This window comes from Pelodiscus sinensis, chromosome 20 (assembly GCF_052426305.1).
Source record: "Pelodiscus sinensis isolate ZL-2025 chromosome 20, ASM5242630v1, whole genome shotgun sequence".
In the NCBI taxonomy this organism is placed as follows: domain Eukaryota; kingdom Metazoa; phylum Chordata; order Testudines; family Trionychidae; genus Pelodiscus; species Pelodiscus sinensis.
Window position 1 is genome coordinate 4,088,710 of NC_143071.1, and position 15,864 is coordinate 4,104,573.

At 66.3% G+C, this 15,864-nt stretch overlaps 1 protein-coding gene across 4 annotated transcripts in view; it reads left to right on the forward strand.

Annotated features, from left to right (window-relative positions):
- Positions 1-15,864, forward strand: part of SDK2 (sidekick cell adhesion molecule 2) — a 181,258-nt gene that overhangs the window by 125,234 nt on the left and 40,160 nt on the right. For 3 of the 4 annotated variants that reach the window (XM_075904030.2, XM_075904029.2, XM_075904031.2), the window contains 9 exons: positions 4,142-4,275; positions 7,187-7,298; positions 7,807-7,997; positions 8,349-8,432; positions 8,521-8,715; positions 10,204-10,320; positions 11,546-11,713; positions 12,033-12,135; positions 14,616-14,792. In XM_075904030.2, coding sequence (XP_075760145.2) covers positions 4,142-4,275; positions 7,187-7,298; positions 7,807-7,997; positions 8,349-8,432; positions 8,521-8,715; positions 10,204-10,320; positions 11,546-11,713; positions 12,033-12,135; positions 14,616-14,792 — 1,281 coding nt within the window. Of the gene's footprint in view, positions 1-4,141; positions 4,276-7,186; positions 7,299-7,806; positions 7,998-8,348; positions 8,433-8,520; positions 8,716-10,203; positions 10,321-11,545; positions 11,714-12,032; positions 12,136-14,615; positions 14,793-15,864 lie in introns of those variants that run through there. The other variant, XM_075904032.2, reaches the window with a different exon arrangement.

The window sequence follows — 15,864 nt, forward strand, 5'->3', positions numbered from 1 at the left end:
CGCCTTCGGCGGTCGGGCGTGTAGGCAGCTTTGGGAAGGCTGTGTCTTCCCTTGCCTACATTACCGACCGCCCATGATTTCCGGTCTGGATCGGTTACCTGTGGAGGGGTAGCACACGAGAGACATCCCCCAGCGGAGCAGTGCTACGCCTCCCCCACACTGGCACAGCGGCAGCACGTTCGCCGGGCCGCCGTCGCGTAGACGCGTGGCTAACCCAGCTCCCCGAGCAGCGGCGGCAGCTCTGTGGATGGAAGAATTCCACCGACCTAGAGCGTCCACACTACGGCGCGCCGGGCGTGGGACGCTTCACGGCCCTGAGCGCTGGAGCCAGTGGGGTGGAGCCGGCCTGAGAGCAGCTGGCGCTAAGTCTTGCATTGTCTGCCTGCGGGACACGGACGAATCGACTCTTTCCCGTGAGGCACCTGAAGGGTTCATTTCCTTGAAAAGCAGTGAGCAGGTCAGACCCAGCCACCTGCTGGGGACCCCAGGCTGCTCCGTACAGTCACTGCCCGGCCATCATTGTCCTTACGTTCCCAGAACCCCTCTCATCCCCGGGATCCACTCGGGGCTTTCGAGTCTGTTCTTAGAGCCGTCCTGGCACACACACCCCTCCCGGGACAGCAAGCAGCCACGCGGCAGGCGCTGGGGAATACGGCGAAGGAGCCGAACTCTCCAGGGGGAGCCCAGAGCAGAACAGAACCGGTCCAACACACTAACCACCATCTGCAGCACCTCCAGCAGCACAGCGCCTCCTAGTGGCGTGTCAGAGCGTTGCTCCAAAACTATTTGGGAGCAAAGAGCGCCCCCTGCTGACGGACCTGTGGAGTGCTGGTTCTTCTCCTTGTACAGAGGCAAAGGGAAGGGGATAATCATGTTAACTGGAGCCACATCCCTTTGACCTCAAAATCTCTGTCGCGCTTGGTTTCCCAGAGCTCTGCAAATCTAAGTCCCAGGCCCCCAGTGCCTTCGGAGTAGCCCATCCCAGCATGCATCAAGGCCCAGTCGCCTTCTGCCATTGGGTGGGATTCTCAGCTCTGGCGGCTCCATAGACTTGACTTCCCTTCCCACCCTGACTGCAAAGGCTGCTGCTCTCTCCAGCAGCCCCAAGCTGGAAGAATTGGCCCGCGCTCTCCGTAGGCCAGCAGGCTGGTCACCCAAGGGCACCTCTCCTGAGGTTTTGTGGGGTCATGCGTCTCGCCTGCTGGCACGGAGGTTAACACAACTCTCAGATTACCCCGGGCCTGCCACCCCGGTGCCACGCCAGCCTTAAGACACGCGGCCGCTGCTAAGCCGTGACCTGACGCTGCCTCCCAGCGTGTGGCACCGGGGTCACGCTGGCGCAGCAAACTTGTCCTGCGTGGCCGGGTTGCTTGGGCCAAGGGCTGGTTTAAATGACGGGCATCGTAGGCCCGGGAGATGCAAAGTGAACTCTCACCCCAGCTTTCATTTAAGACCCTCTCAGTTTTTCTAGCTTTCCTGCATGCCACAAAAACCACGACAATGTGAACCGGCCATGACTGTTGTTGCCTGCGTTTGCAGAGAGCCGGCTCCCATAGCTCCGAGAGGCCGCGTTCATCTTCATTCTGAAACCTCAAGGGGTAGTGGGACCACAGAAGGGGGCAGAGCCGGGGGGGGGGTGTACCTGCACCCCTAGATTGTGCTAAGCTGTGGGTCAGGCTATTTGAGTTTGGGCTGGGACAGCCTGCTGGATCATCGCTATCGTGAGGCTGCGGTATGGTACTTTGGCCGTCTCTCTCAGCCTTTCAGCCACGTGTCAGGAGCCGCAATCCCCCCCTCCCGCCGGCCCGACTGCAGGGAGGCAGAGACATTAGCGGCGCTGTTGACAGGAGAGAATCCATCCCAACTTCACCACGTTCACCTAATGGGAGAACACGAACGGAACACGCCTGGATTTGTCCTTGTTAAACTAGCATTAAAGATGCTTACCAGATGTCGCCGGCGCATCACATTAGGAGCCGGAGATAGACTTGACAAGCGAATGGTTTTGTTTATCATTGAGAAAACGAATTAAAAAAAAAAAAAGAGGGAGCCAAACAAAATAGGAGAGAGGAAATGCTGCAACTCACACAGGCTGGACTAGTCTGCGGGGGAAATGACTCTGTCTCCCCACACAGACAGATACATTCATAGAGAGGCATGAATTTCCCCCTGGCTTAGTCCTTAGCCTAGATTGATCTCACCTCAGCCTCCTATCTGCTTGCCTACATACCTCTCGAATGTACTCGCACGTGTGTAACTCACACACCTCGGCTATGTCTACACGCGCGGCTTCTTGCGCAAGAACATCTTGCACGAGTGTTCTTGTGCAAGAACTCTTGTGCAAGAAAACGTCCACACTGCCATGTGCGAGCTGTGCTTTTGCGCAAGAGCGCCCATGGCAGTGTGGACGCTCTCTTGCGCAAGAAATCCCTGCCCAGCGTTCACACTGCCCTCCTGCGCAAGGAGCCCCCTCTTACCACGCCGTACTGTAAATTTCCTTGCGCAAGAGCAGGCGGGCAGTGCAGACGCTCTGCGGATTCTTGCGCAAGAACGGCCATACTTGCACAAGTAGCCGCGAGTGCAGACATAGCCCTCGTGTGGTTCACTGTCCCATGCAGTGACACCTAGACCACAGCAACAGATAAGGCCAGGCCTGGGCGCCAGCTGGCTTTTAGCTCAAAGGGTAGAGGCTCCTATACTAAGCTCCAGAGGTCCCAGGTTCAAATCCACCCTGTGGTGGTTACACACACACAAAGGTACTAGCAAAAGGGCTCATAGCCTCGGACATATGCCTGTACAAGGCACGTTTAAATGTGCACACCCGTATCGCATGCTATAGTCATGCATGTGTGTAATCGCTCTCTAAGATACACCCCTATGGGGTATGCAGATGAACCTGGGCACACCCGTGTAGGCCTGTGAAACAGCCCCTCTGCTTCAGGCAGCCCTGGGGTTTGAACTCCAAAGCCTGTGAGGAATCTGCAGGCTGGATCTGGCCCACAGCAAGTCTCTGTGCTTCGGGCTAGAAGGCCCGAGTCTTGGTCCCCCCACAAAGGGGCAGAGAGCAAACCTGGTGCCACCCACCTCTGCAGGGCTGGCATGCGAGGAGTTACGGGTGGGGTTGGTTTGCTTTGTGTCGAGGGTCTTTTGCTTCTCACTGGGGGATCAGGTGAGTAGGGAGATGTTTTGCTTGTCGGTTTTTTTTTGGTTTGTTTGTGGGTGGGTCCCGACTGCTTTTTTTCTGTGGGTCAGTGGCTCCTGACCAAAAAAAAGTTTCCCACCCCTACCTTGACTGCCTGCTGTTTTCACTAATGGAGTACCTCCACTCACTGGCAGCGGTAGGAGGCTTGTAACTTCTCCTGCAGACCAGCTGCTCGAGTAGGCACGTGCTCCCCTGGTGCGTTTCACATTCCCACGGGCACACACCTGTACCCCCCTCTCCGGATCAGAGAGACACACCTGCTCTCCCACGCCCCGGGAGACACGCCAGTGCAGTGACACACGCACACACCTACGGACACATGCCCGCACCGCGGTGGCAGCGGCACAGGGCTCTGACAGCCGCGGCGAGCTGGAATTGAATTTGTAACCCACATTATGTGGGAATTGAACTGGTCTCTTTTCTATTTGCAAAGCAGGATTGAGGCGATAAAACTCCTTTATCTCATATTTAATGGCAAAATATCTCCCGCGAACCATTTTATGCTTCCAGCCGATTAGATCCCTGGGTAAAAAAAGAAAACTCTATTAATCGACAAGTATCCGATCGGCTGGCCCCCTCCCCCCGTACTTAGGCACCGGGTACCGTAAAGACGGACGGGAGCCATTGTGTGCATTCGGCACTCTGCCCAAAATCAAGGCTTTGGTGGGCTTGTTCCTTTGTGGCTCCCTGCGCCGCTCTCGGTGCCCGCTGTGGCCTTTCAGCGACACTCGCGATGGGAGCGTGTGAACCACGTCAGAGCTGGAACGCGAGCTCCTGTCCCCCCCGACGGCACCGAGCTCGGGAGCCGAATGTCCACTGGGCCCCTCCCTGGAGAAGAGCCAAAACTAGCCCTGGGCCGAAGATCCCTCTCTCCCCAGCTCTGTTCCCCTCGGCGGGTTCGCGCGTCTCACCCTGTCTCCTCTGCGCTGCCCCCGGCAGAGCCATCACGCTGGAGAACACCCTGGTCATCCTGTCGACGGTGGCGCCCGACGCGGGCCGGTACTACGTGCAGGCCGTGAACGACAAGAACGGGGATAACAAGACCAGCCAGCCCATCACGCTCACCGTGGAGAGTAAGTGTTGGGCTCTGAGGGTGTGGGGGGGTGGAAAGGGAGCCGGGGGCTCTGGGAGCTTCTGGAGGCTGCCCCAGGGGCGTGTTCCTCAGCCCAGGAATCCCAGGGAGAATATACGTGTCCTGCCGGCTCTGGGCCACCTGGTGCATGGTCCCAGGGCCAAACCTGCAACGCCAGACTCAGTGCAGTGTGCTGCGTGAGCAGCCTGAGAGAGCGGAGAGGCGAGGAGCTGCTGGGATGCCACCTGGGTAGCTTTTGTGTGCACCAGCGGGTGCGTGTGCACAGGTGTGTGTGTGCGTGAGTGGGCAGGTGTGCACTGGTGAGCATGTGTGCATAGGAGGGCGTTTGTGCACTGACAGGTGGGTGTGCATGGGTGGTCAGGTGTGCACGGGTGGACAGGAATACACAGAAGTGCATGTGTGCACAGAAAGACGCATGTGCACGGGCAGATAGGTGTGCACAGAAGGGTGGGTGTGCACAGACGGGCACGTGTGCATAGATGGGTAGGTGTGCACAGGCAAGTGAGTGTGCACAGAAGGGCATGTGTGCAGAGAAAGGCAGGTGCACACGGGTGGGTAGGTGTGCATGGGCAGAAAAGTGTGCACAGAAGGGAATGTGCGCATGGACAGACTTATGTGCACAGAAGGGCAGGTAAGTGTGCACAGAAGGGCATGTGTACGTGGGCGGGTAGGTGTGCACGGGCAGAAAAGTGTGCACAGAAGGGCATGTGTGCATGGACAGGCTTGTGTGCACAGAAGGATGGGTAAATGTGCACAGGGCACGTGTATGCGGGCGGGTAGGTGTCCACAGAAGGGCACGTGTGCACAGCTGGGTAGGTGTACACAGGCGGGCAGGTGTGCACAGAAGGGTGGGGGTGCACTCCCTCCCCTCTGTGTTGAATGAGAGGAAGGTGACAGCTCTGCATGCTCAGCCTGGCGTTACCCAGAACTGCCTGGGGGCAGGGAGTGTAAATGGCTCTGTGGTCCCAGGGACACTGGGGGAGCAGCCAGCGGCAGAACACATGCCAGCCTTTCCGGGACCCTGAGCGGGGGGGTGCAGCCTGCGCCCTCTGTTCTCTGAGGGAATTGCCCCGCCCAGGAGGGTCCCCCCAGTGTCTGGCTTCTGGCCAGACGCGCCCGTTGGCTCAGACCCACATTTAATTTGCAGTAAATCTCGTCGGAGGCGTCAGCTTCTTGCTGACTTAACAGCTCAGCCTCCTTGAAATTTATTTCGGCTCTTTGGGCCATGCTGCAGGAGGCGGCCGGCACTAATTATATCGGCAGCCCAGCCTGCTCCCCAGACGCCTCCCTCTGCCACAGGCCCCCGGGGCCCAGGGCTGCCCTGGCCTCAGCACCGTCCAGCCCCGGTCCGGACCCCGGGGAATGGGAGAAGCTCTGGGGACTCTGCACAGGACAGGAACTCCCCAGGCACGAGTGCACCGGGGCTGTGCCCTGCAGCTCCCCAACTCGGCCAGGCCCGTCCGGGGCTCTGCACCCCAGTGCCCGCCGGGGCCCCTCCCTCCTGACCCGCAGCCCTTGCTTTCCCGCCGGGCCATGGCTTGGCACAAATCACCCCCCTTTGCTCCCTCCCCCCGGCCTGCGCGCCGCGGCCGCTTTATGGCTTCCCTTGTCGGGCTTTATCGGCCCTGCTGGGTCTGGCAGGTCGTTAATCCGTCGTGCTGCACCGGGCGTCTCTCCGTGTAAATAACAACGCCGAGGCCCTGGTTATGCATTCGGCTAGATCAGCAGCTTTCCCGCCCATCACTTTTTACAGCGCCTACATGAGGGTTTTTTATGGCTGCAATCATTTTGCCTTCTACACGTCCCCGCTCCCTCCTCCCCCGCCGACGCCGTGCGCGGCTGCCAAGATTACCCGGGGCGGGGGGCCGTGGCAGGGGGTGAGTGGGGGGATTCCCGGCGCCCTTCAGGGCTAGTCGGGACCGTGCGGGAGGGCGGATCGCAGGACCCCCGAACCCCGTCCCAACGGGGATAGCCGGCACTCAGCTAAAGCGCCCCTTGCATCCCTGATCACGGCTAGGTCGTGACGGAGAGCAGGTGGGGGCCTGCACCCACAGGGCTGGCAGCGTGCAATACTGAGCACCCCGGCTCACTAGTGCTCACACCCACAGGGCTGGCAGCGTGCAACGCTGATCACCCCGGCTCACTAGTGCTCACACCCACAGGGCTGGCAGTGTGCGACTGACCACCCCGGCTCACTAGTGCTCACACCCACAGGGCTGGCAGCGTGCAACTGACCACCCCGGCTCACTAGTGCTCGCACCCACAGGGCTGGCAGCGTGCAACTCTGACCACCCCGGCTCACTAGTGCTCACACCCACAGGGCTGGCAGCGTGCGACTGACCACCCCGGCTCACTAGTGCTCGCACCCACAGGGCTGGCAGCGTGCAACTCTGACCACCCTGGCTCACTAGTGCTCACACCCACAGGGCTGGCAGCATGCAACTGACCACCCCGGCTCACTAGTGCTCACACCCACAGGGCTGGCAGTGTGCGACTGACCACCCCGGCTCACTAGTGCTCGCACCCACAGGGCTGGCAGCGTGCAACTCTGACCACCCCGGCTCACTAGTGCTCACACCCACAGGGCTGGCAGTGTGCGACTGACCGCCCCGGCTCACTAGTGCTCACACCCACAGGGCTGGCAGCGTGCGACTCAGACCACCCCGGCTCACTAGTGCTCACACCCACAGGGCTGGCAGCGTGCGACTGACCACCCCGGCTCACTAGTGCTCACACCCACAGGGCTGGCAGCGTGCGACTCAGACCACCCCGGCTCACTAGTGCTCAGAGCTGGGGCGTGGCCTCACGCCCTGCTCTTGTGGGAGGCTCGCCCACCAGCCGAGGAGGCGGGTGCTTTGCTAAGCGTGTGCTCTGCCATTGGCTCCCCTTAGATGTCGGCGGCCCGGCTGATCCCATCGCTCCCACCATCATCATCCCACCCAGGAACACCAGCGTGGTGGCCGGCACCTCGGAAGTGACCATGGAGTGCGTGGCCAACGCCAGGTGGGTGGCTGGGGCTGGGCTCCTGTCGGAGGCCTCGCCAGGGCCCCTGCATGGGGCAGATCCTGAGCAGGCTCCTCTAAGCCTGGCCGAGGCGTGGGGTTGGGTTCCTGGCATCGCGACGCCAGTGGTGCCCACCGTCTGTGCTGCCTGAGGAGCCCTGCTGGCATGGGCAGCTGGCTCAAGATGCAGAGCATGTGCCCAAGGGTGGGGCTGGCTCTGAAGGCCCCTCAGTGTCCTGGTCTAGGGGGCGCTGCCCCATGGCGAGGGAGGCGTGCCTGGCTGGGACCCAGACCCGCGGAGCAGGAGGCGGTTTGAGGGGTGCAGTGCGGAGATGGCTCCGAACCCACCTCCCGCTGGGGGGCAGGAGACAGCCCAGTGACGAGGGCATGTGGGGCAGGTAGCCCGCCGTGGCCATGTCCAGAGACTCCTCCATGGCAGTGCCCCGTGGGGCGGGCGGGGGGCCGGGGCCGTGTCCGAGGCAGCTCTGCCATGCCCGCCTCGCCCCCAGGCCGCTGATGAAGCTGCACATCGTGTGGAAGAAGGACGGGGTGCCGCTGGCCAGCGGGCTGAGCGACTACAACCGCCGGCTCACCATCCTCACCCCCTCGCTGGGCGACAGCGGCTACTACGAGTGCGAGGCCGTGCTGCGCAGCAGCAGCGTGCCCGCCGTGGCCCGGGGCGCCTTCCTCGCCGTGCTGGGTAAGGGGCGGGCTCTCCGGCAGCCCAGGCCGGAGCCCACGGACAGCCAGGCTGGGGAGATCTGGAGCCTGCCTGTGCTCGGTGCCGGGGCCCTGTGGGGACGAGCGTATCTGTGCCTGGGCCGTGGGTTGAGGCTGCCCAGGCTCCCCTTGCCTCTGGGGCGCTCCCCCGGGCTGCACAGTGAGGCCTGGGGTCCCGAGAGGCCCCTGCACCTTCCTCCCTGCCTGAGGGAAGGGCTCTTTTGGGGCCCGTCGGAGCCGTGCCCTGCGGGGGCTGCCAACGGCCGGCCGGGGAGGGGGCAGGAGGCTGCTCCGGCCGTTCCTGCCTCCACCTCTGGGCGTCTCGTTGCAGAGCCACCCCAGTTCGTCCAGGAGCCGGAGAGGCACGTGACGGCCGAGATGGAGAAGGTGGTGACCATACCTTGCCAGGCTAAAGGTAACGAGTCCCCCGTGGCGCCCTGCCGCTGCCCAGCGCCCGGGCTCTGTGTCTCACGCCGCCTCTGGGGACGGGCTTTGGGTTGCAGGCGTCCCGCCGCCGGCCGTGGCCTGGTACAAGGACGCGGCCCTGGTCCACGCGGAGAAGCTGGCGCGGTTCCGGCTGCTGGCTGACGGGAGCTTGCAGATCAGCGGGCTGGTGCCTGACGACACCGGCATGTTCCAGTGCTTCGCCCGCAACGCGGCCGGCGAGGTGCAGACCTCCACGTACCTGGCAGTGACCAGTAGGTGCCAGCTCTCAGCCCCGCGGGCCATGGAATAGCGCCCAGCCGGGGGCTAGGACCCTAGGCTCCTGGGCCTGTCAGTGCCTGGCACCAGCCCCTCGCGTGTGCCACAGGCTGGGAGCCCAGCTGGGATGGGCCCAGGCTGCCCCTAGCTGGGAGACCTCCAGAGAGAATCTAGCTAGGCCCTGCTGGGAGTGGGGTGCCTGACTCGCCCCTCGCTCTCAGTGCTGACCCCCAAGTGGGGATCCCCAGCCTGAAGCGCTGGCCCCAGTGAGGCACTAGGGGGCGCTGTGCTGTGGGGCTCCCCAGTAGGAGGCGCTGGCCCCAGTGAGGCACTAGGGGGCGCTGTGCTGTGGGGATCCCCAGTAGGAAGCGCTGGCCCCAGTGAGGCACTAGGGGACTGTGCTGTGGGGCTCCCCAGTAGGAGGCACTGACCCCAGTGAGGCACTGGGGGACTGTGCTGCAGGATCCCCAGTAGGAGGAGGCACTAGGGGGCTGTGCTACAGGATCCGCAGTAGGAGGAGGCACTGGGGGGCTGTGCTACAGGATCCGCAGTAGGAGGAGGCACTGGGGGGCTGTGCTGCAGGATCCGCAGTAGGAGGAGGCACTGGGGGGCTGTGCTACAGGATCCGCAGTAGGAGGAGGCACTGGGGGGCTGTGCTGCAGGATCCGCAGTAGGAGGAGGCACTGGGGGGCTGTGCTGCAGGATCCCCAGTAGGAGGAGGCACTGGGGGGCTGTGCTGCAGGATCCCCAGTAGGAGGCGCTGGGGGGCTGTGCTGCAGGATCCGCAGTAGGAGGAGGCACTGGGGGGCTGTGCTGCAGGATCCCCAGTAGGAGGAGGCACTGGGGGCGCTGTGCTGTGAGGATCCCCAGTAGGAGGAGGCACTGGGGGGCTGTGCTGCAGGGATCCCCAGTAGGAGGAGGCACTGGGGGCGCTGTGCTATGAGGATCCCCAGGAGGAGGAGGCACTGGGGGGCTGTGCTGAGGGCTGTGCTGCAGGATCCCAGTAGGAGGCGCTGGGGGGGCTGTGCTGCAGGATCCCAGTAGCAGGCGCTGGGGGGGCTGTGCTGCAGGATCCGCAGTAGGAGGAGGCACTGGGGGGCTGTGCTGTGCGGATCCCCAGTAGGAGGAGGTGCTGGGGGGCTGTGCTGTGAGGATCCCCAGGAGGAGGAGGCACTGGGGGGCTGTGCTGCAGGATCCCAGTAGGAGGCGCTGGGGGGCTGTGCTGCAGGATACCAGTAGGAGGCGCTGGGGGGCTGTGCTGCGGGGATCCCCAGTAGGAGGCGCTGGGGGGGGCTGTGCTGCGGGATCCCAGTAGCAGGCGCTTGGGCACAGGCAGGGGTGGCAGTGGGTCCCAGGTCCCTGGCCTGGGGCGGCCCAAGGAGGAGGTGCCGAGAGCCCGAGCGGGCCAGGGTCTGCCTCCATCTGAGGGGAGCCGCCGGGTCACCCCGGAGCCGGGCTGCAGGTTTCTCTGTGTCTCTGCTCAGGCATCGCCCCCAACATCACCAAGGGCCCTCTGGACAGCACCGTGATCGACGGCATGTCCGTGGTTCTCAGCTGCGAGACCTCGGGGGCGCCGAGGCCGGCCATCACCTGGCAGAAAGGTACGGGGGGTCGTGGGGAGGGTGGGCCCCCCGGGTCCCCTCCCACTCCCCCGGGTCCCCTCCCACTCCCAGGCCGCATCTCAGTCACCCGAGGTCCTTGTTAGCAAGTCCCTGCCAGGGCCCTGCCCCACAGCAGAACCTGCCTGCTGCCGCACATCCCCCCCTCCCCTCCGCCTCCTGCCCCGCATGCCTGGGCAGAGCCCTCCCCGCCCCTCTGCCAGCGCCCCAGTGTTCTCGCGGCTTCCCCCCAACCCCCTGCCCAGGTCCCCGCCCTGACGGGGGCACAGTCGGGGGTTAATCAGAGCAGAAGCTGGTTTGGCTCAGGAGCTGGCATATGGGGGGCGCAGCGGGCCCTGGGCTAGTGTGGCCTGGGCGGGGGCTCAGCTCCCCCTGCCCGGAGCCTGGCCAAGGTAGTGGGGCTGCCCCGGTTCTCAGCAGCTGCCAGAGCTCCAGGCCCCGCCCCCACGCCAGCAGGCGGTGGGGGGTGTCCGTCCGTGGGCAGAGCCTGGGTGGCCTCAGCTGGGTTTCACTCCCAGGCAGCCCCGGGCCCACGGGGCCAGGCGGGGTCGCTTTATGCCACGCCCCCAGCATGGCCCCCTCGCTCCAGGTGCAGCCTCCAGAGCTGGGGGCTCACGCTCGGTGCCCGGCTCGCCTGCCCCCTTGGGAGGACGGCTCCGGGTCACGCTGTTCCCTCCGCGGGCCCCTGCTCACCAGGCACCAGCTCCCGGGGCCGCAGCATCCTCGTGAGGCGGAGCCGGACCAGAGCCCGGCTGAGTGCCTCGGAGCCTGTCTCCTGCTGGCGTTTCCAGCCCCGGCCGGGGGGCTGGCTCCAGGAGCGTGAGCCTGAGGGGCTGGAAGCTGGGCTCGGAGCCAGGCACCATGCAGCTCTGCCGGTGCCCCTCACGCCTGACCCACAGCCCCTGCTAGCCCAGCACTGGGCTCCCCCACAGCCAGCCCTGCCAGTGCCCCTCGTTCCCAACCCACAGCCCCTGCTAGCCCAGCACTGGGCTCTCCCCCTTCCCCCCAGCCCTGTCCCCCTTCCCTCGAGGACTCTGCTACTCGTGTCATGTGTGGGCCGGCTGGTTTGCCGGCCAGGAGGACGAGCCGGGGGCCCTTGGCTCCTTCCCCGTCTGGCTGGGGAGCACGGGGCCAGGCGGGCCTCCGGCTACCGGGCCATGGCTGGCCCTGGCTTCCCGCGCTGACGGGGCTGCCCCTCTGCCCTCAGGGGAGCGGATCCTGGCCAGCGGCTCGGTGCAGCTGCCGCGCTTCACCCTGCTGGAGTCGGGCAGCCTCCTGGTCAGCCCCACGCACATCGCCGACGCCGGCAGCTACACCTGCCTAGCCACCAACTCCCGCGGGGTGGACGAGGCCTCCGCGGAGCTCGTCGTGTGGGGTAAGGCCGCGCCGCCCCTGCCCCCCCCCCCCCCCCCCGCCGGCTGGGCCCAGCGCCGGCCCGACCCAACCACGTCTCCTGTGCCCCGCCGGCCCCGCTTTCCCCCACGCCTCCTGCTGGCCCCATTGTGGGGGACCCGTGGGGCTCGACCCCGGGGCCCCGGCACGGCAGGACGGAGTGCGAGCCCCCTCTGGCCAGGCTGGGACGCTCTCTCCTGCCCGCCGCCCCAGAGAGAGCCCCGCCCAGGCTGGCCCCCTGGCTGGCAGAGCCCCTCACCCCTGGGAGCAGTGCCGGCGGCTCACTGTGTGTCTGTCCCCAGCCCGCACCCGCATCACCAGCCCCCCTGAGGACCAGAGCGTCATCAAGGGAACCAAAGCCTCCATGAGCTGCGGCGTCACCCACGACCCCAGCGTGGCCGTCAGGTATGTGGCCTGGGCTTAGCGGGGGGCGGCCCGGGAGCCCCGGCTCCTACAGCTGCTGGGGGGCACTCGGGGGTCCCAGCTCGGCTCCCATAGCTCCTGGGGGGGGATTTGGTGGGTCCAGCCCAACTCCCACAGCTCCCTGGAGGGGAACGTGGGGGGTCCCAGCCAGGCTCCCACAGTTCCTATGGGGCATTCAGGGGGTCCCAGCCAGGCTTCCACAGCTCCCTGGAGGGGAAATGTGGGGGGTCCCAGCCCGGCTCCCACAGCTCCCTGGGGGGGAAATGTGGGGGGTCCCAGCCCAGCTCCCACAGTTCCTATGGGGCATTCGGGGGGTCCCAGCCCGGCTCCCACAGTTCCTATGGGGCATTCGGGGGGTCCCAGCCCGGCTCCCACAGTTCCTATGGGGCATTCAGGGGGTCCCAGCCAGGCTCCCACAGTTCCTATGGGGCATTCGGGGGGTCCCAGCCCGGCTCCCACAGTTCCTATGGGGCATTCAGGGGGTCCCAGCCAGGCTCCCACAGTTCCTATGGGGCATTCAGGGGGTCCCAGCCAGGCTCCCACAGTTCCTATGGGGCATTCAGGGGGTCCCAGCCCGGCTCCCACAGTTCCTATGGGGCATTCAGGGGGTCCCAGCCAGGCTCCCACAGCTCCCTGGAGGGGAACGTGGGGGGTCCCAGCCCGGCTCCCACAGTTCCTATGGGGCATTCGGGGGGTCCCAGCCTGGCTCCCACAGCTCCCTGGGGGGGAAATGTGGGGGGTCCCAGCCCGGCTCCCACAGTTCCTATGGGGCATTCGGGGGGTCCCAGCCCGGCTCCCACAGCTCCCTGGGGGGGAAATGTGGGGGGTCCCAGCCCGGCTCCCACAGTTCCTATGGGGCATTCGGGGGGTCCCAGCCCGGCTCCCACAGTTCCTATGGGGCATTCGGGGGGTCCCAGCCAGGCTCCCACAGTTCCTATGGGGCATTCAGGGGGTCCCAGCCAGGCTCCCACAGTTCCTATGGGGCATTCAGGGGGTCCCAGCCAGGCTCCCACAGTTCCTATGGGGCATTCAGGGGGTCCCAGCCAGGCTCCCACAGTTCCTATGGGGCATTCAGGGGGTCCCAGCCCGGCTCCCACAGTTCCTATGGGGCATTCGGGGGGTCCCAGCCCGGCTCCCACAGTTCCTATGGGGCATTCAGGGGGTCCCAGCCAGGCTCCCACAGCTCCCTGGAGGGGAACGTGGGGGGTCCCAGCCCGGCTCCCACAGTTCCTATGGGGCATTCGGGGGGTCCCAGCCTGGCTCCCACAGCTCCTATGGGGGATTCGGGGGGTCCCAGCCCGGCTCCCACAGTTCCTATGGGGCATTCAGGGGGTCCCAGCCCGGCTCCCACAGCTCCCTGGGGGGGAAATGTGGGGGGTCCCAGCCCGGCTCCCACAGTTCCTATGGGGCATTCGGGGGGTCCCAGCCCGGCTCCCACAGTTCCTATGGGGCATTCGGGGGGTCCCAGCCCGGCTCCCACAGTTCCTATGGGGCATTCGGGGGGTCCCAGCCTGTCTCCCACAGTTCCTATGGGGCATTCGGGGGTCCCAGCCTGGCTCCCACAGTTCCTATGGGGCATTCGGGGGTCCCAGCCCGGCTCCCACAGTTCCTATGGGGCATTCGGGGGGTCCCAGCCCGGCTCCCACAGTTCCTATGGGGCATTCGGGGGGTCCCAGCCCGGCTCCCACAGTTCCTATGGGGCATTCGGGGGGTCCCAGCCCAGCTCCCACAGTTCCTATGGGGCATTCGGGGGTCCCAGCCTGGCTCCCACAGTTCCTATGGGGCATTTGGGGGTCCCAGCCTGGCTCCCACAGTTCCTATGGGGCATTCGGGGGTCCCAGCCTGGCTCCCACAGTTCCTATGGGGCATTCGGGGGGTCCCAGCCCAGCTCCCACAGTTCCTATGGGGCATTCGGGGGTCCCAGCCTGGCTCCCACAGTTCCTATGGGGCATTCGGGGGTCCCAGCCCTGCTGCCATGGGGTGAACAAGGACTGCCCATACACCAAGGCAATGCAGAAACTCAGGGGGTGAACTAATCCCCCCTCCCCCACCTCTGAGCTCTGACCGACCCGCTCCCCTGAACCCAGCTAAGTGTCTGCGGGGCCGTGGGTGAGCCCCCACCAGCTCCTTGAGCCGTGGCACCGCAGCCTTGCACTGCCACCCAGTGCCCGGCCGGGGCGCAGCGCCTGCTGGAGGCTGCCGGCTGTGCCAGGCCAGGCCACCCGCTCCCCCCTGCTGGCAGCAGAGCCCCGGGCCGGGGGTCGCTCTGAGCCCCCCGCAGCCAGAGCGCGTGGGGCTGCCCGTGGGCCACGTCCCACTGAGGGCCGGTCGGACGGAGCCAGAGCGAGACGTGGCCGGGTGACGGCCTGGGATATCTAGGTCCCCCCCAGCGGCTGGGGGGCAGTGGGGTCAGGACGCCTGGGGGCCTGGCTCTGGCCCTGAGCTGTGGGGGCTGGCGGCAGGTACGTGTGGGAGAAGGACGGCGCGCCCCTCAGCGTGGACGGCGTCCCGCGGCTCCGGCTGGACGAGGAGGGAGCCCTGCACATCTCCCAGACCTGGTCCGGGGACATCGGCACCTACACCTGCCGGGTGCTCTCCGCCGGGGGCAACGACTCCCGCAGCGCCCACCTGCGTGTCCGGTGAGGGGGCCTGCCAGACGGGGACCCTGCGGGGCGCGTCCCCCCCCCCACACACACCCTGCTGGCCTCCCGCCCGAGCACCCTCCCGCCCCCACACACGCACCTGGGCAGCCTCCTGCCCGGGCACCTCCCCCCCCCACACACACCCTGCCGGCCTCCCGCCCGAGCACCCTCCCCCCCCCCCACACACGCACCTGGGCAGCCTCCTGCCCGGGCACCTCCCCCCCCCACACACACCCTGCCGGCCTCCCGCCTGAGCACCCTCCCCCCCCCCCCCACACACACACCCTGCCGGCCTCCCGCCCGAGCACCCTCCCCCCCCCACACACGCACCCTGCCGGCCTCCCGCCTGAGCACCCTCCCCCCCACACACACACACCCTGCCGGCCTCCCGCCTGAGCACCCTCCCCCCCACACACACACACACCCTGCCGGCCTCCCGCCCGAGCACCCTCCCCCCCCCACACACGCACCCTGCCGGCCTCCCGCCTGAGCACCCTCCCCCCCACACACACACCCTGCCGGCCTCCCGCCTGAGCACCCTCCCCCCCACACACACACCCTGCCGGCCTCCCGCCTGAGCACCCTCCCCCCCACACACACACGCACCCTGCCGGCCTCCCGCCTGAGCACCCTCCCCCCCACACACACACCCCCTGCCGGCCTCCTGCCCGGGCACCTCCCCCCCCCACACACACACACGCACCCTGCCGGCCTCCTGCCCAGGCACCTCCCCCCCCCACACACACACGCACCCTGCCGGCCTCCCGCCTGAGCACCCTCCCCCCCCCACACACGCACCCTGCCGGCCTCCCGCCTGAGCACCCTCCCCCCCACACACACACACACCCTGCCGGCCTCCCGCCCGAGCACCCTCCCCCCCCCACACACGCACCTGGGCAGCCTCCCGCCCGGGCACCCCCCCCCCACACACACACACACCCTGCCAGCCTCCTGCCCGGGCACCTCCCCCCCCCACACACGCACCTGGGCAGCCTCCCGCCCCTGTCCAGCACCCCCCCCCCCCCCACACACACCCTGCCGGCCTCCCGCCTGAGCACCCTCCCCCCCC